At 39.5% G+C, this 26,731-nt stretch overlaps 1 protein-coding gene across 1 annotated transcript in view; it reads left to right on the top strand.

Annotated features, from left to right (window-relative positions):
- The window catches only part of EYS (eyes shut homolog), a 1,050,766-nt gene that overhangs the window by 827,557 nt on the left and 196,478 nt on the right, over positions 1-26,731 (top strand). The window contains exon 37 of the mRNA XM_070763632.1: positions 21,487-21,707. Within this exon, the coding sequence (XP_070619733.1) occupies positions 21,487-21,707 (221 nt within the window). The remainder of the gene's footprint in view (positions 1-21,486; positions 21,708-26,731) is intronic.

Here is a 26,731-nt window from a genome sequence, read left to right as displayed (position 1 = left end):
CTTGAATCATTCAGGATTGTACTCCAGGCTGTGGGCAATAGCTGGCAATACTGCAGTCTAACCACTGTGCCACTCATGATGCCATCCTTAGCTAGAACTACAAGGTGAAGAACCAAACTGAGTGTGGATGGCTGGAGCTATTGTTACATTAAATAATGAAAAACGTGTGTCCTCCTTTTGGCCATTTTTTAAAAATTAAATAATAGCAAGGACACCATGTTACAATTCTGAAAATTAATCTGAAATTCTCTTTCACTCAACTGAATTAGAACTAGCAGAAGAATAGAATACCCTATGAGACTAGACTTTCAATCCTGGGCCTAGAAAGTTTAGAACTAAGACGCCTTAAACAAGATCTAAGTATTGCCCACAAGATCATATGCTGCAACGTCCTGCCTGTCGGCGACTACTTCAGCTTCAACCACAACAACACAAGAGCACACAACAGATTTAAACTTAATATTAACCGCTCCAAACTTGACTGTAAAAAATATGACTTCAGTAACCGAGTTGGCGAAGCGTGGAACTCATTACCAGACTCCGTATGTCACCCCCAAACCCCCAACACTTTACCCTTAGATTATCTACGGTTGACCTATCCAGATTCCTAAGAGGTCAGTAAGGGGCGAGTACAAGTGCACTAGAGTGCCTTCCGTCCCCTGTCCTATTGCTCTCCTATATCTCCTATACCTTTCTTCTATTCCTATATCTCTTCTTCTATTCTTTCATTGATATGTTCTATTACTATACCTTCTTTTCTATTATTTCTTAGATATATTTTATTATGAGTATCTCCTCTATAACCTTCATCATGTATTTTATTATGTGTATATAGATATATACCCACTAAAACCCTCATTGTGTATTGGACAAAATAAATACATAAAAAATAAATAAATAAAAAGAAAAAAAAACAATTAAGGAAATATTTATTTGCCAAGTGCTAATCCCAATAATACACATCATCATTTTTTCTCTTTCTAACAAATAATGCAGTACTGTATTCTAACCATTGCATCACCACAGCTTAATAATTTGTGCCACTATTGTTCAGCAATAGAAATTTGGGCCATAATTCTAGTCGTAAGTTGAGGAGTACCTCTACAAGCAACTTCTTACTTATTATATATTCTCCTCCATGGCTTGTGGTAACTTTTAAAAGTCCTCTACATTTATCAGAATTTACCTAAATGTTCTGTTATTGCTAGAGGCTTCCAGTCAGTTTTCATCACAATTTTCATCCCATCAATCAAGTTCCTTTCTCTTTCATAAATACTGGCATTGTTCAGCACAGTTGGCCAGAACTAGAAAATACACATCCAGTTCCTTGGCAATTAGTGGTGGGGGTGGGGAGGAATTGCTTGGGTCATATAATGGTTATCATATTCAGCCAAATACATTGAAATGTGGAGTGAACAACATGTTCTGGATCTTGAATCTCTACATAAAAATTGGCTATTGAGAGAGTGTAGAAATATCCCTCTCCCCGCATTCTTTTGTGTTCTCACACTCATGCTTCAATTAAATTTAACTATTCTGGATATGAGATTCTTGCCGATTATTAGATGCCAGCAAGGATTAGAGACATATGTATCTCTTTGTTATCCTCATATAGTCATCTGGATTTTTGTAGGACTAAATAAATTTGGAGCCCCAATTTGATTGTCTTCTTCCAGTTCTTCCAGTGATTTTTGTTCCTAAAAATCCACCAAATCTTTAGCTTTTACAGTCTTAAAAAATATTTTCCCTTGTAAAGAATTGTGCTTATCAGTTTGTCTACTCCCATTTTGCTAAATTGCTTTCAATACAAAGACCACATTTTGGTATAAACCGCCACCTGATGTTTATAGGATGCGTCTGATGGTGCCTTTCTTCTGCCTCTATCTTTCCTCTCCCTGTGAAAAGTTACAAATTGTTCTGATTGCTCTCTTGTTGAAAAAAATGGCATGTAAGCTTACAGTTCCATGAACACGATTAGACATTCTTTGAAGCAAATGAATTGTAAAGCTTTGGTTCAGTGAAAAAGTGCTTGGGATTTTTTTTATTTTTTATATTATTTTTGTCCTATGGCAGGCAGGACAAAAAGAATGACAAAATAAGCTATATTTGTCCTGCGGGGGTCATACTTATATGGCTCATTAGGCAAATGAAGGATTCTGACAATGATTGTTCTCTGCAGATTGGCAAAGTGATCAGGAACAAATGGCTGGAAAGGAAAGTTTTTTCACCACCATAAGCTTTAATTAAAATTTCCATACAAACTTTCCTTCAGTTGCCAAAGTTACTCATATGAAATGTCAACTTAATTGAAAGTCAGTGGCGCTCAGGGCTGGTTGCCAGATATGGTACAGATAGGTATGCATAGGATGGTGATGTAAGACAACTGGGGCGGAGGGGGGGTAGGATAAACTTACGAAGATGAAAAAGGCATAACAACATTTGCTGGTTTAAAAATGCAGAAGCTAAACACACTGAAATTTGTAAATGGAATAATAACCATGGCACCTGAGTGTAGCTGATTAAAGCCTATCTGTTTTAACGCATTATGGGTACATGATATAGGGAGCTCCAGATTCCTTTTTGGAATTAAATCCAAGTCCCCACACAGCCATTCACTCCATTATTCACATTTTACTATGTCCTCTACCTTCCCTCTGTCTTCTATATCTGGGCATGCAAAAAGCTGGAGAATCTTGGATCCACCAGTAGTTACTGAATTACAGTTTTATGCCCTATATTGATTAGGGTTGCAGTTGTACAACTTTTTGAGAATCACAGGCTGCCCGTATAATGTAAATTCCACAAGATGCAGACATTTCTTATTCAAAAAGACTGGGAGGTTAGCTAAACTCTTAAATCCTGTACTGTAAAAAAATTATCTGAATGGGACATAAGTGAAAATATAGTCAATTGATTCTTCAGCAGAATAACAATTCAGTTGTAAAACAGAGGGGTAAAAAGTACCTACATGTATTTAAGAATAATTACATGACTTTTAAGAATTTTGCTTGTAATAATGTCTTTAATCTTCTAGATACTTTCCTGGGGGGGAAAGTTTTCTAAATAGAGAACCAACTATAACAACAACATAACTTTTTTCTATCAGATACAGTGGAACCTCGACATACGAGCAGCTCTACTTACGAGCTACTCGAGATAAGAGCTGGGAGGGGAGCGACATTTTTGTTCGCCTCCCGAGCTCACATTCGGGATACGAGCGCCAAGGAGCTGTCTCCTGAAGCCGAACGCTAACTTCCGCGTTCGGCTTCAGGAGACAGCTCCTTGGCGCTCGTATCCCGCGCGCCGCTTCGCAGCTGTCTCCTGAAGCCGAACGCGGAAGTTAGCGTTCGGCTTCAGGAGACAGCTGCGAAGCGGCGCGCGTGTTTTAAAAGGTTGCAGCCAGCCTGGGGGGCTCGGGGGGGGCTGGCAAGCCCCCCAGGCCAGCTGCAACCTTTTAAAACACCCGCGCCGCTTCGCAGCTGTCTCCTGAAGCCGAACGCGGAAGTTAACGTTCGGCTTCAGGAGACAGCTGCGAAGCGGCGCGCATGTTTTAAAACGTCGCAGCCGGCCTGGGGGGCTTGTCAGCACCCCCCCGAGCCCCCCAGGCCAGCTGCAACCTTTTAAAACACGCGCGCCGCTTCGCAGCTGTCTCCTGAAGCGTTCGGCTTCAGGAGACAGCTGCGAAGCGGCACGCGTGTTTTAAAACGTCGCAGCCGGCCTGGGGGGCTGCGACGTTTTAAAACACCCGCGCCACTTCGCAGCTGTCTCCTGAAGCCGAACGCTAACTTCTGCGTTCAGCAGCAGCGGGTTTTTTTGTTGTTGCACGGATTAATTGACTTTACATTGTTTCCTATGGGAAACAATGTTTCGTCATACGAGCGTTCCGACTTACGAGCCTCCTTCCGGAACCAATTAGTCTCGTAAGTCGGGGTTCTACTGTATACTTTTTTTTAACTTCTTGGGAAAATGAGATTATAAAAGTAGATGACAAGAGATGACAAGAGCAACATTCTGTGCTGCTAATTTAAGACTGTTGGTCAGTATTTTTTTAATGTTATTCTCACATCAAAACCTCTGTGTGTAATTCTCGTTGTTGTATTAACTTTCCTGATGTGTGTATGTGGGTGAGAAAAAGAAAAACAGAGGAATATACAGTAATTTCCCAAATCATTGCTGACATTCAAAAGTTTTCCTTACTAGCTTAAGTATTTGAGTGATTTGTTATTTGGTTTGTCTTAAAAGGAAAAAAAGTGCTCAGTTTTCATGTCAGTTGTACGGTATGGCATCTACCAGTGAATTACCAAAGCTCTTCAAGAGTGCCCCAACATTTTATAAAACAGCCACTTCAATTCTATATCTGAGTAACTCAGGAAGAGATTTGGTTCTTGGACACGAAAATGTATGTCTTAAGCAATCTGTTCTAAACACTCACATTTCTATCTTTGGAAGAACAATAATCTATCTGCCTGTTTCAAGGACATGAAAGATATCTGCCCTCAATTTTCTACATGGCATTACAAAAAGCAGAACTCTCTTGTCTGGTATTTTAAATCTAAAAGTCTGTACACTGTATCAGTGTGATCAGCACTGTTAGGTGCATCAGTAGATTTGGTGATGATTGATGAACCTCCGGTAATCTAGCTAGCTGAACAACATTTTCTTTAGCAAGCATTAATTTTCTTTCCAATAGCTGTAGAAATAAGTGCCAGGTTTTCTTACATAAATTTTGTGCTGGTTACAGGAGCCAAATTTCCATCAGGTACAAACATAGATTACAAGCATCTGTTCATGTGATTACAAATTTGATATAAAGCAGCTTTTTCCATTCTGTAAGCAAGTCTTAGAGAGGCTCTGCAGAATGCCAGAACTTTGCTTTTTTATCTGGTGCAGCTGTTGCATGTCACTTATACTAAGAAATGAGATGTTAAAGTCATCAAATATTTTATACTGAGGTTTAAATTTCAACAGCTTAAATGAAACAGTTTGAGGCTATTTAATATTGCTCGCTATAACTCAAGCATCACAGATTCTTGGGCTAAATTTGCACAATATGCTTAACTTCATGTTAAATTAACCACTTGTTGGGTTGGAATAATATACCAAATAATATAATAACCAAAGGGGCTGGCTTGGCACTCCATTCTAACCTCCCCCAAAATAGTAAACATTAAATCTGTAGCAATTTGTGCTTATACAGCCCAATACACTCCTATCAAATCAAATCAAATATGTTTGAGGAACAGTAAACTTCTGGGTTTAAAAATAATGTACAAGACCACAATATTTGACGTCTGGGGGAGATCTTTCTATCTTTTAAAATATTGAAATATATCAATCTTCAGACCCAGTTAAGTAGCAGCACATGATAAATATGGACTGACCTTAGAAAGTTAAGCAGTATTGATGGGCGAACCCAACGGTGTTCGGGTTTGGCAAGTGTTGTGATTCAGCCTGAGGCTCCTCAGGGACCGGCTGCGTCTCTGCTGGATCCATGCCCAGAGGAGGAGGACAATGAACAGGAGGGGGAGGACCAGGCAGACGGGGGACAGGAAAGTCAGGAAGAGGAGGAGGGAGAGCAGCCTGAGAGCCCCGGGGGGGGGGGGGCTCTCCCCAGCTAGTAGCCTGGACTTTGAAGGATCTGGGGAATCCCTCCCACGAATAGATTCCGGGGGCGGAGCTTTGATGTCATGTATACCGGCAGGTTGCTAAGGACGCCAAAGTGAGCAGTTCCTGGATTCCTGCCGGTGTACATGATGTCAAAGCTCTGCCCCCAGAATCTCTTCGTGGGATTCCCCAGCTCCTTTTGTGCCTCCCTCCCAGCTTCCCGACCGGCTGACAGCTCCCCGGCGCTTGGCTCCTCCTCTTCTTCTCAGCAGATGACAGCCGGGTGGTGACTTTTGCGGTGTTCGGCACAAACACTGAACTAAAGCACAATTTTTTAAAAAAATTCGGGTTTGGGTCCGGCATGCCGAACACCACAAAATTCAGTACGGACCCGAATTGTCCGGGCTTGGTTCAACCAACACTATTAAGCAGGATCAAACTTGATTAATACACAGATGGGAGAATATGGAACAATCCTAGAGCTGAAGGCTTGGGTAGAAAGTGGTACATAGAGGGAAAAAGCAGTGGAAAACCAATCTTTCCATGAGGCCAAAATGACTACACAGGTACATGCTGGTAAATGTTTGGCTAGTTTTGCAGGATTCATTGCCATGCCATGCCTCTAGCCATCAAACATTACCAGTTGTTTTGATTCTGCTGTCCTCTCAAGCAGCTCTCATAGTTTCAGAAAAATCTAAATATTTTGTTTAATATTTCATTAATATAATTTGTGATAAATTCAAAGTAATACATATTTTCCTTTTTTAGTGTGTTCAAAGAAAAGAAACTTGTATTGTATATAGACTTTTTAAGCTTGCATTAAATATGTTACTCTAGAGGTGAAGAGTTCTGTTATCCCCATGAATTGCTCAGTATATGTTTGAATACCTGAAATTCCCATTCTGTTTAACTGAGTGAGATAGTGTACATAGGGCAACAATTTTTTGAACCACAATATCAGAAATGGACTAACTTACAGAATGCATCCAAATTCAGGATCCATGACTCCCATGGAATTGAAATTTGATCAATTTTAAAAGCATTTTATGACACAAAACTTACTGTAAAACAGTTTATGATATTATACAAAATACAGTGGTACCTCATCTTACGAATTTAATTCGTTCTTTGACGAGGTTTGTAAGTGGAAAAGTTCATAAGATGAAACAATGTTTCCCATAGGAATCAATGTAAAAGCGAATAATGGGTGCAAATCCATTAGGAAAATCCCAAACTTTAGAAGGGAGGCGAATGGAGGGTGGGGAGGAGCAGTGAAAGGGGGTGGGTGGAGGAAGCAAGGCTAGCGGGGTGCTTGGAGAGGCAGCCAAAGGGTGTGTGGGAAGGAAGAAAGGCGACGGGGGCTGCCCCTCCCTTTGCTTTCTCCAAACACACCCTTTCAGTGCCTCTCCAAGCACCCCGCTAGCCCTGCTTCCTTCACACAAACTTTTTTGCTGTCTCTCCAAGCCACCCCTCCCTTTTCTTTCTTCAAACACACCCTTTCAGTGCCTCTCCAAGCACTCCACTCACCTTGCTTCCTTCACACAAACCCTGGCAACAAAAGTCCTGAGGTGAGGTTTCCCAGCAAGGGGAGCCTCAAGGGAATCCCAGCAGTGCAAGAATGGGCACTTCGGCTGGCAACGGAAGTCAGGAGCTGGGGCATCCCAGTGGTGGCGGCTTGGGTTTATAAGGTGAAAATAGTTCGGAAAAAGAGGCAAAAAAATCTTAAACACCAGGTTCGTATCTCAAAAAGATTGTTAGAAGAGGTAAGACAAGATACCACTGTATTGTAAAACATTTCCTGTGCTGATGTTTGACTCTGCTATACAATTCACCTGGGCTATTTTGAAGGCAGATATATCGCTGAATGTATTCCAATGTTTCTAGCTAAGGCAGCATATTAAAGGTTCTGTCATTGTAGAAGGCATTGAGGAATCTGGTAATCCCTGAAATGGGATACAGGTTGTCAATCATACCATCTACTGAAGTGAGAGCTGGGTTCAAATATCCTTTTGGATTTCCTCTTTTGCTGCTTTCTAGGCAGATGGTTTTTCTGCCTTTTTCCAGGAAGAGATAGCAATGGCAATAGCACTTAGAATTATATACTGCTTCACAGTGTTTCACAGCCCTCTCTAAGCAGTTTACAGGATCAGCCTATTGTCCCCAAGAATCTGGGTCCTCATTTTACCGACCTCGGAAGGATGGAAGTCTGAGTCAAGCTTCCATCACTACCAACTTGATGATATTCGAACTTGCAAATTGCAGGCAGATGGCATCAGCAGTCAACAGACGTAGCCTGCAGTACTGCATTCTGGCCACTGCACCATCATAGCTCTAGAATTAGCATTCCCCCAACGCCTTGTCAGGTCTGTCCCCTGACTATAGATAGTTACGTTGCTACTAAAAAGGTCCAGTGGGAGGTATTAGCAATATCACTTAGACTAATATACTGCTCCATTGTGATTTACAGCAGTCTCTCAGCAGTTTATAGAGTCAGCATATTGTTCCTAACAATCTGGGCCCTCATTTTACCACTCTCAGAAAGATAGAAGGTTTGAACTGGTCAGGATCGAACTCCAGGCTGTGGGCACTGTTTGCCTGCAACATTGCATTTTAACCATTGTGCCACCTCTGATGCCATCCTTAGCTAGAACTACAAGGTGAAGAACCAAACTTCAGTATGGATTGCTGGAGCTATTATTACAACATAACTTTTTTTCCTTACTTTTGGGCAGGTTTTATATATATATATATATATATATATATATTCGTTTCACCGAAACGTCGCATAGACATGCAAAACATTACACAGGGCAAAACCCGAACTCAGAACAATCTACATACATATACCCGTGAAAATTTACGAAAACAAATATCTTGCCTCTACGGGGAGGACACTTTCCTACTGACTAGGACCTATGAAAAACTTGAAGTCAGAAAAGCCTCCATCTTATGTGATCTCACATTCCTACGCAACTGCAGGGACAAAAAAATAATTCCCAAATACTTCCAACTAAAATTCCACCCAAAAACCCCAACCATAGAGAGGATCCTAAAAAGAACTGAATTAGCCCTAATCAGAAATGAACTCCACAAAAAAAGATTCATACTTGATGAAATCAACAAAAGTCTACTCTCTCTTCACCTTAAAATCAGTAACCAAATACACCCTTTACTCTGGGATAAATTCAAACAAATATCAATCTGGAGGGCAGAAACAGAAACCCAATACAAAACAGACACACATAATAAGAAACTCCAAATACTAGAGGTACAGCAAAAACCCAGCCCTCCACAACAACTTATGACCAAAACAGTACATAACATATCAGACAAGATACTCACCACTACAGAAACCAATATTCTTTCAAAAGGATTTAATTTTGCAATAACTCCAAGACGAATACCAACTGAAAATATCATATGTGGAATTGAAACAACTTTACATAAAATCAACCCAGATACTGCTAACAAAATCAGACTCCAAGTCACTAATATTCTGTGCTCTAGTAAACCTCCAAAAAGCAACATACAGCAGGAAGAAAGAGAGGCACTTATCAATCTAAAGAAAAACCAGGATATAATAATTCTCCCAGCTGATAAAGGAAACTCCACTATAGTAATGAACACAGCAGAATACAAAGAAAAAATGACAAATCTACTAAAAAACCCAGCCTACAAACTCCTAAGCACAGATCCTACCACCTACCTAGAAAAAACCACCAAATCTAAAATCAAGGCCTCTCCCATCAGCGAAGAAATCCAGCAAAAAATCATCCCCAGAGAAAAATCTTCCATATGTCCAAAACTCTATGGCCTTCCAAAAATACACAAAGAAGGAATACCTCTCAGGCCAATAGTCAGTTCTATAGGCTCCCCTCTACAAAACCTTGCCAAATTTTTAGCCAAATACCTTCAACCATATACAGAAACTATTACCTCATATGTTCAAAATTCATCCCACTTTATACAAATAATTAAAAAACAAAACCTACAACCCGATGACCTACTTGTAAGTTTCGATGTCGTGTCCCTGTTCACACAAATACCTATTACAGAAGCCTTGACAGCTATCCAAGACAAACACAAACCCCCCAAATATATCCTAGACCTTACCAACCACTGCCTGACCAATACATACTTCATCTATAATGAACAAAGATATAAACAAATAGAGGGAGCCCCCATGGGATCACCTCTATCACCTGTCATAGCCAACCTCTATATGGAATATTTCGAAAATAATGCTTTAGAGCAAGCCAAAAACAAACCCAAACTTTGGCTGAGATATGTTGATGATACCTTTGTAATTTGGCCACATGGTAAAGAAAAACTAGACAATTTCCTCACTCATCTCAACAGCCTACACCCCAAAATACAGTTTACTATGGAAACAGAAATCAATGATCAACTTCCCTTTCTAGATGTACTGGTCTATAAAAAACCCAATGGCAGCCTAGGACATACTATCTACCAAAAGAAAACCCATACCAACCGTTATCTAAATGCACACTCACACCACCACCCCGCACAAATCACCTCAGTGGCCAAAACTCTCATCACCAGAACCAAACGCTTAGCTGACCATGAGCACTTAAAAACTGAATTGAACAAACTCAAAGATGTACTAATTTCTAATGGATTCAAAGAGAAAACAATAACAAACCTAATCAATAAAGAGACACCCCCCAAAAAACAAGATCAAGAACAGGACAATGGCACCACCATCCTTCCTTACATCAAAGGCACCACGGATAAAATTAGTAAAATTCTACAAAAACATAACATCAAAACCTCATTTTGCACTAACCAAAAAATATCTAATATCCTAAGGAGCCCCAAAGATAAAATCCAATTAGAATACCAAGGTATCTATGAAATCCCTTGCAAAACATGTGCAGCCACATACATTGGACAAACTAACCGAAGAGTGAGCCAGCGCATGGCAGAACATATGAATGCAGTCAAGAAACAGGAGAAGACCTCCTCCCTTGTCCAGCACATTAAAAAAACAGGGCACGAAATTGACTTTGAAAAAACTAAATTACTCCACAAAACAGAGAATTTATATAAAAGAATCTCTCTAGAAGCTATTGAAATTGAAAAAAGATCTTTTTGTTTAAATAAAAGGGATGATACCTCGCGCCTGCCAGAGATTTGGAAACCAGCCTTAAACAAAATAAACACCTCATTATAATCAATATGTCAATCCTTTAATTATTATGATTTTAGAATTTTATATTTGGAAATCAGACTTAAACAAAACACTTCATAATCTTCATGCCATTCCTTCTATAACCATGATTACACCAACCAATCAGATCACGGAAGCATAGTCACCCAATCTATTTGCTACATTCAAAGCAAATCTCCACCCCCACACTACATGCTAAGAAGAAATGTCAGTTGCTAATATTCATTTACAAAAACACAAAGATTGGAACTCCAGCCTGATGATGGTGAATGTGATTTCACCGAAACGTCGCATAGACATGCAAAACATTACACAGGGCAAAACCCGAACTCAGAACAATCTACATACATATACCCGTGAAAATTTACGAAAACAAATATCTTGCCTCTACGGGGAGGACACTTTCCTACTGACTAGGACCTATGAAAAACTTGAAGTCAGAAAAGCCTCCATCTTATGTGATCTCACATTCCTACGCAACTGCAGGGACAAAAAAATAATTCCCAAATACTTCCAACTAAAATTCCACCCAAAAACCCCAACCATAGAGAGGATCCTAAAAAGAACTGAATTAGCCCTAATCAGAAATGAACTCCACAAAAAAAGATTCATACTTGATGAAATCAACAAAAGTCTACTCTCTCTTCACCTTAAAATCAGTAACCAAATACACCCTTTACTCTGGGATAAATTCAAACAAATATCAATCTGGAGGGCAGAAACAGAAACCCAATACAAAACAGACACACATAATAAGAAACTCCAAATACTAGAGGTACAGCAAAAACCCAGCCCTCCACAACAACTTATGACCAAAACAGTACATAACATATCAGACAAGATACTCACCACTACAGAAACCAATATTCTTTCAAAAGGATTTAATTTTGCAATAACTCCAAGACGAATACCAACTGAAAATATCATATGTGGAATTGAAACAACTTTACATAAAATCAACCCAGATACTGCTAACAAAATCAGACTCCAAGTCACTAATATTCTGTGCTCTAGTAAACCTCCAAAAAGCAACATACAGCAGGAAGAAAGAGAGGCACTTATCAATCTAAAGAAAAACCAGGATATAATAATTCTCCCAGCTGATAAAGGAAACTCCACTATAGTAATGAACACAGCAGAATACAAAGAAAAAATGACAAATCTACTAAAAAACCCAGCCTACAAACTCCTAAGCACAGATCCTACCACCTACCTAGAAAAAACCACCAAATCTAAAATCAAGGCCTCTCCCATCAGCGAAGAAATCCAGCAAAAAATCATCCCCAGAGAAAAATCTTCCATATGTCCAAAACTCTATGGCCTTCCAAAAATACACAAAGAAGGAATACCTCTCAGGCCAATAGTCAGTTCTATAGGCTCCCCTCTACAAAACCTTGCCAAATTTTTAGCCAAATACCTTCAACCATATACAGAAACTATTACCTCATATGTTCAAAATTCATCCCACTTTATACAAATAATTAAAAAACAAAACCTACAACCCGATGACCTACTTGTAAGTTTCGATGTCGTGTCCCTGTTCACACAAATACCTATTACAGAAGCCTTGACAGCTATCCAAGACAAACACAAACCCCCCAAATATATCCTAGACCTTACCAACCACTGCCTGACCAATACATACTTCATCTATAATGAACAAAGATATAAACAAATAGAGGGAGCCCCCATGGGATCACCTCTATCACCTGTCATAGCCAACCTCTATATGGAATATTTCGAAAATAATGCTTTAGAGCAAGCCAAAAACAAACCCAAACTTTGGCTGAGATATGTTGATGATACCTTTGTAATTTGGCCACATGGTAAAGAAAAACTAGACAATTTCCTCACTCATCTCAACAGCCTACACCCCAAAATACAGTTTACTATGGAAACAGAAATCAATGATCAACTTCCCTTTCTAGATGTACTGGTCTATAAAAAACCCAATGGCAGCCTAGGACATACTATCTACCAAAAGAAAACCCATACCAACCGTTATCTAAATGCACACTCACACCACCACCCCGCACAAATCACCTCAGTGGCCAAAACTCTCATCACCAGAACCAAACGCTTAGCTGACCATGAGCACTTAAAAACTGAATTGAACAAACTCAAAGATGTACTAATTTCTAATGGATTCAAAGAGAAAACAATAACAAACCTAATCAATAAAGAGACACCCCCCAAAAAACAAGATCAAGAACAGGACAATGGCACCACCATCCTTCCTTACATCAAAGGCACCACGGATAAAATTAGTAAAATTCTACAAAAACATAACATCAAAACCTCATTTTGCACTAACCAAAAAATATCTAATATCCTAAGGAGCCCCAAAGATAAAATCCAATTAGAATACCAAGGTATCTATGAAATCCCTTGCAAAACATGTGCAGCCACATACATTGGACAAACTAACCGAAGAGTGAGCCAGCGCATGGCAGAACATATGAATGCAATCAAGAAACAGGAGAAGACCTCCTCCCTTGTCCAGCACATTAAAAAAACAGGGCACGAAATTGACTTTGAAAAAACTAAATTACTCCACAAAACAGAGAATTTATATAAAAGAATCTCTCTAGAAGCTATTGAAATTGAAAAAAGATCTTTTTGTTTAAATAAAAGGGATGATACCTCGCGCCTGCCAGAGATTTGGAAACCAGCCTTAAACAAAATAAACACCTCATTATAATCAATATGTCAATCCTTTAATTATTATGATTTTAGAATTTTATATTTGGAAATCAGACTTAAACAAAACACTTCATAATCTTCATGCCATTCCTTCTATAACCATGATTACACCAACCAATCAGATCACGGAAGCATAGTCACCCAATCTATTTGCTACATTCAAAGCAAATCTCCACCCCCACACTACATGCTAAGAAGAAATGTCAGTTGCTAATATTCATTTACAAAAACACAAAGATTGGAACTCCAGCCTGATGATGGTGAATGTGATTTCACCGAAACGTCGCATAGACATGCAAAACATTACACAGGGCAAAACCCGAACTCAGAACAATCTACATATATATATATATATATATATATATATATATATATATATATATATATATATACATACATACATACATACATACATACATACATACATACATACATATATATATATATTACAAAATGTAACCCTTCCCTGGTACAGAGCTGAAGGGATTGGATACTGTAGCCTAGAGGATAATTCTCTGCCTTACAAGGCAAAGGTTGCAGGTTCAAGACCCAGTGGGTATGGCTAGCTGATGAGGCCAAAATAAGGCCGAAATAGATCTATCCTAGTCTCCCTTAATTTTCAAATTCAGCTTAAACATGTGACATATATATATATATATATATATATATATATTTGTTTTCGTAAATTTTCACGGGTATATGTATGTAGATTGTTCTGAGTTCGGGTTTTGCCCTGTGTAATGTTTTGCATGTCTATGCGACGTTTCGGTGAAATCACATTCACCATCTTCAGGCTGGAGTTCCAATCTTTGTGTTGTTGTAATCTTTGTGTTGTTCCATTTACAACAACACAAAGATTGGAACTCCAGCCTGAAGATGGTGAATGTGATTTCACCGAAACGTCGCATAGACATGCAAAACATTACACAGGGCAAAACCCGAACTCAGAACAATCTACATATATATATATATATATATATATATATATATATATATATATATATATATATGTCACTTTTTTTTTTTGCTGAATTTGAAACTTAAGGGAGACTAGGATAGATCTATTTCGGCCTTATTTTGGCCTCATCAGCTAGCCATACCCTCACTGGGACTTGAACCTGCAACCTTTGCCTTGTAAGGGTGAGAATTAACCTCTAGGCTACAGTATCCAATCCCTTCAGCTCTGCACCAGGGAAGGGTTACATATTTTTGTGTCAAATCACCCTGGTGTATTGAAGGAACATCACAGCTCCTTATTTGCCTCTCGGCCCAACCCAGGGCCATTTCCAAGGCAGTTAATTTTATTGATAGCTGACAATTCTATCTTTATGTGTCACATTTTTTTTTTTTTGCTGAATTTGAAACTTAAGGGAGACTAGGATAGATCTATTTTGGCCTTATTTTGGCCTCATCAGCTAGCCATACCCTCACTGGGACTTGAACCTGCAACCTTTGCCTTGTAAGGGTGAGAATTAACCTCTAGGCTACAGTATCCAATCCAATATATATATATATCCTGTGTCTGTTGCCTTTTTCCCTCCCCAAGGGAGGGGGTGGAGTTGTGAGGCAATGCTTCGGAGGTGTTTGGTATTCCTTTCTTCGACTTAAAGGAGATGGGTCATTAAGATTGGACACAGCCCCCAGCAGAATTCCCCAGGCCAGACATAGAAACCAGCCAAATGAGGGTGGGAAAACCCCCCACGAGAAACAAGGGAACATACTGGAGCAATACGGAGGTAGAGGTGGAGGGGCACAATTTAAGTCTAACATAGAGGACAAGGGGGGATTAGAACAGTGTAGACCTAGGACGAGGACATGGGTAAAAAAATTGCAAGAGCAGACATGTACCACTATAGAAAGTAACAACGACAATGGGGGGAAGAAAGGAATACCAAACACCTCCGAAGCATTGCCTCACAACTCCACCCCCTTCCTTGGGGAGGGAAAAAGGCAACAGACACGAGTAAAAGCGGTAGATCTCCCTACAGCCAGCAGGATTAAGCCTCACAATTCCACCCCCTCCCTTGGGGAGGGAAAAAGGCAACAAACACGAGCAAAAGCGGTAGATCTCCCTTCAGCCAGCAGGATTAAGCCCACAATTAGGCTTACCGCAGGGGGGAGGGAAGGGTGTGGCCCCGTGACGCGGGCAATGAGCAGACTGAGTAATGCTTTATAAAGATGTTTGTCTCCCACGGCATTTTAATACTCTGACGAAGTTAGCAGCACGCTAACGAAAGCTAAGTGGTTTTATTAAAGTCTCTATGTTCCGGTGATCGAGATGGCTGCTGCCTCATCATTCACATACATACATACATACATACATACATACATACATACATACATACATACATACGGTAGAAGCAGATTTATCTCTTTAATCCTTGTTCCTTGTCTTGAAGGAGAAGGCAATGCTATATTTTTCAATAATTTTGGGATGACTAAGTTGGGGGTGGGGTCAGAAATGCACTAATGATTTAAAGCAAGGAAATTATTCCAGAATATAATGGAATGGAATAGAATGGAATGGAATGGAATGGAAGGGAAGGGACGGGATGGAACAGAATGGAATGGAATGGAAGGGAAGGGAAGGGAATGGAAGGGACAGGATGGAACAGAATAGAATAGAATAGAATTATTTATTGGCCAAGTGTGATTGCACACACAAGAATTTGTCTTTGGTGTATGTGCTCTCAGTGTGCATAAAAGAAAAAGATACATTTGTCAAGAATCATGAGGTACAACACTAAACTATTGTCATGAGGTTAAATAATAATAATAATATAATAATAATAATAATAATAATAATAATAATAATAATAATAATAATAATAATAATTTATTAGATTTGTATGCGGGGAAATCATGGGGCGAAGCAAAAGCCAGGGCGGGAGAGAAGTGCGGGGGTGGGGAAGGAGGAGAGCCCGTCAGCGCTTCCCCTCCACCAAGAGGTTATTGCCGCCGCCTCTGCCTCCACTCAGGCAGCCATCGTGGTTGAGCTGAGCGAGAGGAAAGGCGCGGTGACCACGGTGGCTCCCTGAGTGGAGGCAGAAGCGGTAGCAATAACCTCTGTGCTTTCTACGGCAGCGTGGCTGAGCTGGACGGAGGGAAGCGGCAGCTCCCACTCGAGGAACCCACGGCAACGGGCTTGGTGGGAGGCGACGGCGGGAGACACAGGCGGTGGGAGGAGAGGGAACTAGGAAGCGACTGTGAAGCCCAAGACCATCCACAGGACGACACTCAGGCAGGGGCGCCGGCAGCGCCCCGCCCAGCTGGAGCTTCTCGCGGCACACCTGGCCATGTCTCGCGGCACACTACTGTGCCGCGGCACACCGGTTGGGAAACGCTGCTCTAGGCTACAGTATCCAATCCCTTCAGCTCTGTACCAGGGGAGGGTTACATTTTTGTGTCGAATCACCCTGGTATATTGAAGGAACATCACAGCTCCTTTTTTGCCTCTCAGCAAAAATATACACATACATACACACACACACACACACACAAAAAAAAAATAAACAAAAATTTTATATATATATCGACACAAAAATATGTAACCTTTCCCTGGTGCAGAGCTGAAGGGATTGGATACTGTAGCCTAGAGGATAATTCTCTGCCTTATAAGGCAAAGGTTTCAGGTTCAAGTCCCAGTGGGTATGGCTAGCTGATGAGGCCAAAATAAGGCCGAAATAGATCTATCCTAGTCTCCCTTAATTTTCAAATTCAGCAAAACAAAAAACAACAAAAAAAGACATATATATATATATATATATATATATATATATATAAAGAGCAAGGACACCATGTTCCAACTGCAACAATTAATTTGAAATTCTCTTTCACTCAACTGAATTAGAACTAGCAGCAGCAGAAAAAAAAACAATTAAGGGAATATTTCCTTGCCAAACTCTAATCCCAACAATACAATTCATCATTTTTTCTGTCTTTCTAACAAATAAGCCTTTTTATGCAGTCCTTGAGGCAACTGAACAACATTACTTAAGGATAGCAGAGAGGTGCCCTGCTTCTGCTACATCCTCCCCTAGAAAAAAAATGCCAGTAAAGAAGGATAAGACAAGAAAAAAATCCTTCACAGACTGATTTTCTTACCTTGCTTAAAGTCAAATCAACCTTGTCTGACACAGTGTTGTTGGCTTTTTCCTGATGCCTTGCTGAAGCTTCTAACACCTCAATTACTAAATGACTTTTAAATGTTTCTGAGCTCTTTATTTAAATAAGTGTTTTAGTTAAACTGTTTGGAGTCGGGAGTATTACTTATTCATAGCTGTTGGCATGAATGCTATTTAGTTGCAGATGTTTGCTTCATTAATGAGTTTTCAGGAACATTTTCTCAAATCAAAGGGAATGATGGAAAAGAACCAGCATTGGGGCAGCAATGGGGCAGACTTTGAAAGGAAGATTCTTAGAACAGGTGGCCCATAAGATGGGATTGAGACATGCATTAGTAAAATGAAGGAAGGTTAGTATTTCTGTTCTGTTCAAACTAACCTTAACTGCATTCTCAATAACAGGATTGAGAAAATAAATTTTACCCTATTAAGGTGGAGAAAATGTGAATGGAACAAGCTAATGTTCCATTTTTTATTTTTTTTTTGGTGCCTGTCTCCTAAACTGTAAGAGTCTAGATGGGTGCCAACAGGCTCAAGCTCAACCCCAACAAGAGGGAGTGGCTGTGGGTATTGCCTCCCAGGGACACTTCCATCTGTCCTTCCATCATCCTGGGGAGAGGGGGAAATCTTTGATCCCCTTGAAGAAGGTTCGCAACTTGGGAGTCCTTGTCCATCCCCAACTGAGTTTGGAGCAATAAATTTCAGCTGTGGCAAAGAGAATGTTTGCACAGGTTCGCCTAGTACACCAGTTGTGGCTCTATTTGGACAGGGAGTCTCTTCTCACAGTTGCTCATGCCCTCATCACCTCAAGGATCAATTACTGCAATGTCTTCTCCATTGAAGATGGAGAATGTTCAGACTGCAGCTAGTCCAAAATGCACCCACGCCAGCTGTCATGGGCCTACCAAGGTATGCCCATGTATCTCCATCAATCTGCGAGCTGCATTGGCTACCGATTGATCTCCAAACACAATTCAAACTGTACGTTGTCATCTATAAAGCCCTACATGGCTTAGGACCAGTTTACTTACGGGAGCATCTCCTGCCTCATGTATCCCAGCGACCAATCAGGGCCCACAGAGTTAGCCTTCTCCAGGTCCTGTCAGCCAAGCAATGCCGGCTGGTGGTCTCTAGGGGAAGGGCCTTCTGTGTGGTAGCTCCAACCCTTTCGAACCAACTCCCCCCAGAGATTCTCACTGCCCCCATTCTCCTGGCCTTCCAGAAGGCTTTAAAAATACACCTTTGCTGGCAGACCTGAGGCCTTTGAACATTGACACCCTGATCCAGCCGATAGCATGACTGAGCTCTGGATGAATATGGTTGTATGGGTGTACGGTTGTATGGGTTTGTTTGTTTTTTCAATATTTGGGGTTTTAGATTAGTTTTATAATTAGACTTTATAATCTTTTATGTACTGTTTTATATATTGTAAGCCACCCTGAGTCTTTGGAGAAGGGTGGCCTAGAAGTCTAATTAAATAAATAAAATCTACGAAAACAAATAAATAAATAACTCTACATCAGTCTGAATGTGTAAATAGCTGCCACTGCTAGAACTAAACTGCCCCTTAGACTACCAAAATGTTGACTAATTCTCTATTGAAATCTAGCTTGCAAATTCTCAAAAGTACATCTTTTGCTTGGTTATATTGTTCTCAGGGTGTTTAAGAATTTCATTTGAATTTCTCGTGTCATTGCAGTGCACTTTGTGCCTAAGGTGGAAATGGGTTATTTCTTAGTGGAAGAGATGGAGAATGTGGCTGTTGGGGTTGATTTGGCTTCTCCATTTACTAGTCTGGAAAAAAGAAAACACAGCAATAAGAGCTCTTTTTGAAACAAAAAAGCATTCAGTTCAAATATCCATTCATCAGAGGAGGAAGAGGAGGAGAAGAGGAGGAGGAGAAGGAGGAGGAGGAGGAAGAAGAATACTAAATAAATTTATTTATTTATTTTATGTATTTATTGGATTTGTATGCCGCCCCTCTCCGTAGACTCGGGGCGGCTAACAACAATAATAAAAACAGCATGTAAATCCAATACTACAACAACTAAAAAACCCTAATTTTAAAACCAATTGACAACAGATAGATTTAAAACATAGCATTGAATTGTGTAGCGCTAGAGTTAGCAGCATCTGAAATGGCTGCTTCCTGGGGTGTATTTTAATTACCATGCCTTTCTTTTTCATTTTTATAATGTCTTAAAATTGTTTGAGCCCCTCTGAATTTCCACCAGCAAGGTAAAGTGTGTTTTAAACAAATCAGACGTTATTGTCTATCACAGCTTTACATTAACAATCCCATATACATCTGTGAGCATGTATTCAGTGGGGCACACTGCCTGCTAAACACAAATACTCTGGTTTCTCTTCAGATCATATAAATCTTTCGCCCTTAACATGAATAGACAAAGGAAAGTATAGATGAATGTTTTTGTATCTCTAATAGCTGCTCATTATTGTGCAAAATGGCCACTGGTTCTTTATCACAGAGAGGCTTTCTCCAGAGTATGTAACAAAACATCACTTCATATAATGAAAGCTACGCATCTTGTCTTTAAGGTAAATAAATATCAAAACTGATTTATACCTATGCAGGTTTATTCAGTGTCTGAAATTCCTAAAGACACCTGGTTTTCTGTTGGTGTTCATGTGTTTTTGGTTTGATAAGGCCAGCTCAGAACGAGCGCATTCTTGGATTCCAAGTATTATAATATTTTTATAATCGAATGTGTGCATAAACAATGCCCATGTGGAGAATGGGCACTTGCAGAGGAACGGAACTGCCATTTGAATCTTCAGATGTGACAGGAATTCCAGAGCTTGGACAATGGGGACCACTGAATGCTAGTAATTGATATCCCTGGTCTTTGCTGAACAATAAGTCCCATTGAATCGAGCAAGGTTTGCTATTAGGTGATTTTGGAAAAGGGGGGGGGGGGGGGACATGCAAAATGGAAAATGATTTATTGTGAGTCACAAACAAACAAACATGTAGTGGAGAGGCTTGGCCAAACCATTTCAGGTGGCCCACTCACAGGTCAGGAGGAAAAAAAATCTGCCTTGTTGGGTTGAGCTGGATTTCACTTAAATCAAAATCTGGAAGGATTTAGCAGGGCAAGAATGGCAGTCTGTCTTCCTTCTTTGCACACCCTGAATATCAGCCCACCCTTCTTCCATTCAACTATCATTGCTAATATTCCAGCATGCTCACCTTTTTTTCCCCAAGGCCTTCTCTCTTCCTCCCTCCCTCTATCTCTCACTCTCTCTCCCTTCCTCCGCTCCCCCTCTTCCTCCCCTTCTCTCTCTCTCCTATTTATTATTTATTTATTTGTTTGTTTATTTATTAGATTTCTATGCCACCCTTCGCGAGGCGACTCAGGGCGGCATACAACATTATAAATGAAGCAACAAGCAAAATCTAAATGATTATAAAAATTATACAAATTACTAAAAAAAAAAAGCATTAAAAAAACTCCTATATGCAATCATGTGCATTCATCCAGTTCAATCATACATGGCATCGGCCGGAGGCAATCTCGCCACTCAGGGCCCCCATGCCCACCGGCAGAAGTGGGTCTTAAGAGCATTACAAAAGACCCAGAGAGAGGGGGCAGAACGTATCTCTGGGGAAAGTTTGTTCCAGAGGGCTGGAGCCACCACAGAGAAGGCTCTTCCCCTAGGCACCACCAACTGACAATTTTCTAACATATTATTATTTATTACATTATCTTGCTAGATTTCTATTACCAAGTATTTTTTTTATGTTAAGGTTGTGTCCCTTTATGCTGCCTAGATTTCCTGTACCTGAGAAGAAGAATGAAAATACAATAAAATAAAAGGTTAAATTCTGTCTCTAAATCACAGGTTTCCTGCCTCTGAAAAGAATGCAGCAGTTCTTTTGGGTCCCAGCCCTGATTCACTGAAGGCAGTTTTGACATCAACTGCTTTTCCAGCTTTATTCTCAGTCTGCCAAGAGGGCTTGTGTCGTAATGGAGGAAGTTGCCACCAGATTAATCTTCCTGATGGCGTGACCTCATTTCGGTGTGACTGCACTCTTCATTTCACTGGGCGTTTTTGTGAAAAAGGTAAATGTTTCTCTTTTGGCACTCAATTTGGCTTAGAATAGTGTTTCACCTGTTTTTCAGATTAATTCCTAAGATTTTGACCTTTATATATTACTATCTGTATTAATACACAGATACAAACACACAAAACACTCAGGTCAAAAAATTCACCTGCCACCTTTTCTGCTTCTAAAACGGAAAGCATCTCTAACAGAGAGAAAAATATAGAATATTATGTAAACAATAATGTTTTATAAGATTTCTAAAAGACTTTGGAATGTTTAATTTTTAATAGAGCTTGACTCAATATGCATGTTTGACACAATTGCCCCTGGCTTACTTTGTTTACTATATCTTCTTCTATTATAGAATTTGTACATGAATGTGGGTGGAAATTATGTGTGTCAGCATGGAAAGAAAGTATGGGGTTTTTTTTTGTTTTTTTGGTTATATTGGAGGTGTCTGTCTCTTTCTTGAATCTCATTAAGAAGGGCAAACTGAATAATGTGACTGCTTATACAATTTTGACCTAAGTGTTTCCCTATACTCATATGCTGTATATCAAAAGGGGCGACATACAAATCCAATAAATAAATAAATAAATAAATAAATAAATAAATAAATAAATAAATAAATAAATAAATAAATAAATAAATAAATAAATAAATAAATAAATAAATAAATAAATAAATAAATAAATAAATAAATAAATAAATAAATAAATAAATAAATAAATAAATAAATAAATAAAGGCTGTCAAACTCCCAGCCGGTGGGCTGGATGTGTCATGTGCAGGCCACACCCACTTTAGCGAAAGGGAAAAAAGTCCCGATACATCACGTGACACTGCTGTGACGATGTGTGTTTGACATTCCTGCTGTATATCATGGAGTCGGGGGAAAATGTATTATACAGCAAGCAGTATTTTCTAAGAAATTAGAAAGTAGTTTGAGGAACATTTTTTGATTCTAAGGCTTCCTCATCTCTGTTTAGGAACTTACAGAAAATATTGATTGGTTGATTGATTTTCTCCTTTATTATTATGATAAATAAATCAAGATGGCTATTGTACCTACCACTACTTCCTCCTCTAATTATCCCCATATTAACAACCCTGTGATGTGAGCTGATTGAGATTGATTGGCCCAAAGTCATCCAGCCAGCTTTCATGCCTAATGGGGGGGGGGGTGTATTTAAAATATCCCCCCTTAAGACTGATGCCAAGGGAAAACTCTATTTTCCCTACTTTCTTTTGCAAAATGGATGAATTGTTCTAATACTACTGCACTACTAATGATTATTTAAATTTAATTTAAAGAGGTGAGCAATGGAATAAAATAAACAAGATTTCCATTGGCACGTTATTGTTGAGATGCTTACGGAAAGCCCAGAAGCAGAACTTTTGTGCAGTAACTTTCTCCCCTTGTAGTTCTCCAATAACTTTCCTTCAACCATTTCATGAAAACCAATTTACTTAACAAATTATTTCCAAGACAAAGGCAAGGATTTCAAGGAGAATTCCGAGGATATTGCCATGAGTAGTGTGTGGCCAATGATATGTGTACTTTACTGTGCAATAATGTTTTCTGTGGCTTTGAACTTTCCTGGTTGCTCCTACTTCCATTAAAGACTAAGGCAAGAGATTGTAAGAAAACTTCCTTTACTGGCTTTTTAGTATCACTGTTTTTGTCATCGATAAAGAGAAGATATTCTTGAGAAATGATTGAATAATCTCTCCTTTTCAAGAGAAATTCAGAGCATTTTTCGATACAGTTATATTGTCTATAATGCCAAGTTGTGTCCAGTTCCAATACAGAATGCCACCTTTGGATTCTATACGTAAATGCAGGGCCTGCATAGAGCCTGGGGCTGGTCAGAAACAGAGTTCCCAGAAGTTTCAAACCCAGAAACAGCCCATTTTTGACCTCCAGAGAGCCTCTGGAACCTGGGAGAGGCCGTTTTCACCCTCACGGTGGCTTGAGGAAAGCCTCCAGATCCTGAGGTGGGCAAATCTCCCCCCACCGTGGTGCAAGAGGCTGAGTAGGTCACCATGGCCCCACCCACCCAGCAACTGGGCAGAGAACTAGTAAAATTTTCTCTTCAACTTCATGCTGCCCCATTTGTAGGGCCAAGTTCAATGTAGTCTCCACAAAGGAGGACTTCTTATTATAAGTATTTTGCATACATACATACATACATACATACATACATACATACATACATACGGTAGAAGCAGATTTATCTCTTTAATCCTTGTTCCTTGTCTTGAAGGAGAAGGCAATGCTATATTTTTCAATAATTTTGGGATGACTAAGTTGGGGGTGGGGTCAGAAATGCACTAATGATTTAAAACAAGGAAATTATTCCAGAATATAATGGAATGGAATAGAATGGAATGGAAGGGAAGGGAAGGGACGGGACGGGATGGAACAGAATAGAATGGAAGGGAAGGGAAGGGACAGGATGGAACAGAATAGAATAGAATAGAATAGAATTCTTTATTGGCCAAGTGTGATTGCACACACAAGAATTTGTCTTTGGTATATGTGCTCTCAGTGTGCATACAAGAAAAAGATACATTTGTCAAGAATCATGAGGTACAACACTAAACTATTGTCATGAGGTTAAATAAGCAAAGCCTTCCATACTATTCATGTGTTAGTATCTCCTTGCTATTGTTTAAATGGTTACATGGTTAAACGTCCCTTTTCCAATAGTATGAGGTAAAATTATTTCAGTTTTTTGTCTACATTGAGTTATCATGAGGAAACAGGATTTAACAACTCTGGAACTTAAATCAAACGATATTCTCAGTTATCCTTTTTGAAGATACAAAGCTAAATGAAATCCGTAAATATGTATTGTTTTTTGTATATTCAGTTGTAACTATTTTATCCACTTAGTTCCCATAAACTTGCATTTCTTCAATATGTTTGGTGCTTCAATTAAATGACTCTGAGCAGCAAAAGTACATTCTCTTTATTGATGCTGGATAATAGCCATTACAATTATTGAGAATTACTAGTGTGTAACAAAATGAAAGAGTATCCATATTATAATTAAACTCTAATACTCTTCTAATAGACTTTCTATTGTATGAAATAAGGACATGGCAACCAGAGCCAAAAATGCACTTGCCAGATTGTCAATATATGTGAAACTAATAGAAACCAAGCTGGCAAAGCAGACTGAAAGTAGGTCATTATATTGTATGTGAATCCAATAAATGACTGAGCTAGAAATGATCGGTCCCACTTAATGAGGCCTCAGCTTTCAGAAAGTATTAATTTTTAAAATCCCTTTCCCGTGTTTGTGATAGATTAAATAGCATTCATGTATTTCAAATTGCAGTGGGTGAAGAATCGATTTGTGGAATTGCATTTTACGCAACGGTGTAACAAGTGCCCGGATGATAGAAACATTTATTTTATTTTATTTTTATCATATTTATTTGTCAAACATGTATAGGATAGTACTAGTTTGTATAAACATAAGTAAAAAGTAACATTAAAAGAGGACAATGGGGCAGTAGGACAGGACAGTAGGCACAGTGGTGCATTTATGCATGACCCTTACAGATCTCTTAGAACAGAAAGGGCCATCCAAGATTTGGTCATAATTACCTTTTCTTGAAAAATTAGATTTTGAAAAGCAATTAAGAGTTTCAACTCCCTATCTCTGAAGTGTCCAGACAAAAATATTATTGCTACAAATATGACTTGTCTAGGCTTTTCTCCCCTAGGCATGTGTGGGATTGAGACAGTTCAGATGATTCGGGCAAACCAGATGCTAATATACATAGGGTTCATTGAACCAGTAGTTGAAAGGACTGACTGTCCCTGCCCACTCCAACCACCCCAGGAGTCTTCTTACAGACCATTTTGGATGCCAGGTAAGTGCAGGGCTTGCATGGAGCCTGGGGCTGGTCAGCAACAGAATTCCCAGAAGTTTCAAACCCAGAAACAGCCCATTTTTGACCTCCAGAGAGCCTCTGGAACCTGGGGGAGGCCGTTTTCACCCTCACTGTGGCTTGAGGAAAGCCTCCAGACCCTGAGGTGGGCAAACCTCCCCCCACCATAGTGCAAGAGGCTGAGTAGGTCACCATGGCCCCACCCACCCAGCAACTGGACAGAGAACTAGTTGTAAAATTTTGGAATCCTGCCCCTGCCCATAGGAAATTAATTCCCTAAATGTTTCTAAAGCATGTGGGTCAAACTCGTGACCCACAGGCTGGATGTGTCACATGGTGGCCATGCTGACACCTGGTTTAGTGAAGGGAGAAAAAGTCTAGCACTGATGATGTTACCTAGTTAGGGTAATGAAATGTCTGTAAGAAAACAAGCAAGCTTGAAGGACCCCTCGCTAGCCTAATCAATCTATTAAGTATTTTTTAGTCTTCCATGAAGCCTATTTTTTTTTAATCTGATCTGCTTGGTAAGATTGATAATACTAGAAACCTCTTCTGAGTTTGTTTAACTTCCCCAAACCCTGTGATACACATTTCAGTTCCATTGTATGGAGACATCTTCCTTGACTGGTGCTTTTTGAGTGATCATATGATGAAGCAATATCATATATGACAATTTAGAGCTTCCTGTTTTGAGATACAAAAACTCAGGTGGTTGCCAGAAGCCACAGGGGTGGGGTGGGTGGGGGAGGAATATTTAACTTTTGGGGCCATTTGGATTTTTCCATTCCCAAAATGCCATCCAATTTTGTGAATAGTTCTTCTGAGGAGAAAAACATCTAGAAAAATAGGAATCTGAAATTCATCTGCAGATTCGGACTGTAGAATTACCTAGATTTTGAACAATCTTCACATCCCAAGTATGTTGTATGTACTCACTCTCTGTGGTTTATGGCTAAAGTATCAATTATAGTTTAGTTTAAACTATGGTTAAATAAACAATGACTTAGCAGACCATGCAAGTCAGGTCACATTGTAATTTTCCTTAAGTGAGCAGCTTCTCACACCATAATCATTCAAATAGACCTGATTTTATATACTTTTAATGGCTTAAGTATCTCCATAGGGACCAATTGAC

The sequence above is a fragment of the Erythrolamprus reginae genome, chromosome 1, assembly GCF_031021105.1.
Source record: "Erythrolamprus reginae isolate rEryReg1 chromosome 1, rEryReg1.hap1, whole genome shotgun sequence".
NCBI lineage: Eukaryota > Metazoa > Chordata > Lepidosauria > Squamata > Dipsadidae > Erythrolamprus > Erythrolamprus reginae.
This window is presented reverse-complemented; position numbering and strand designations above follow the sequence as displayed.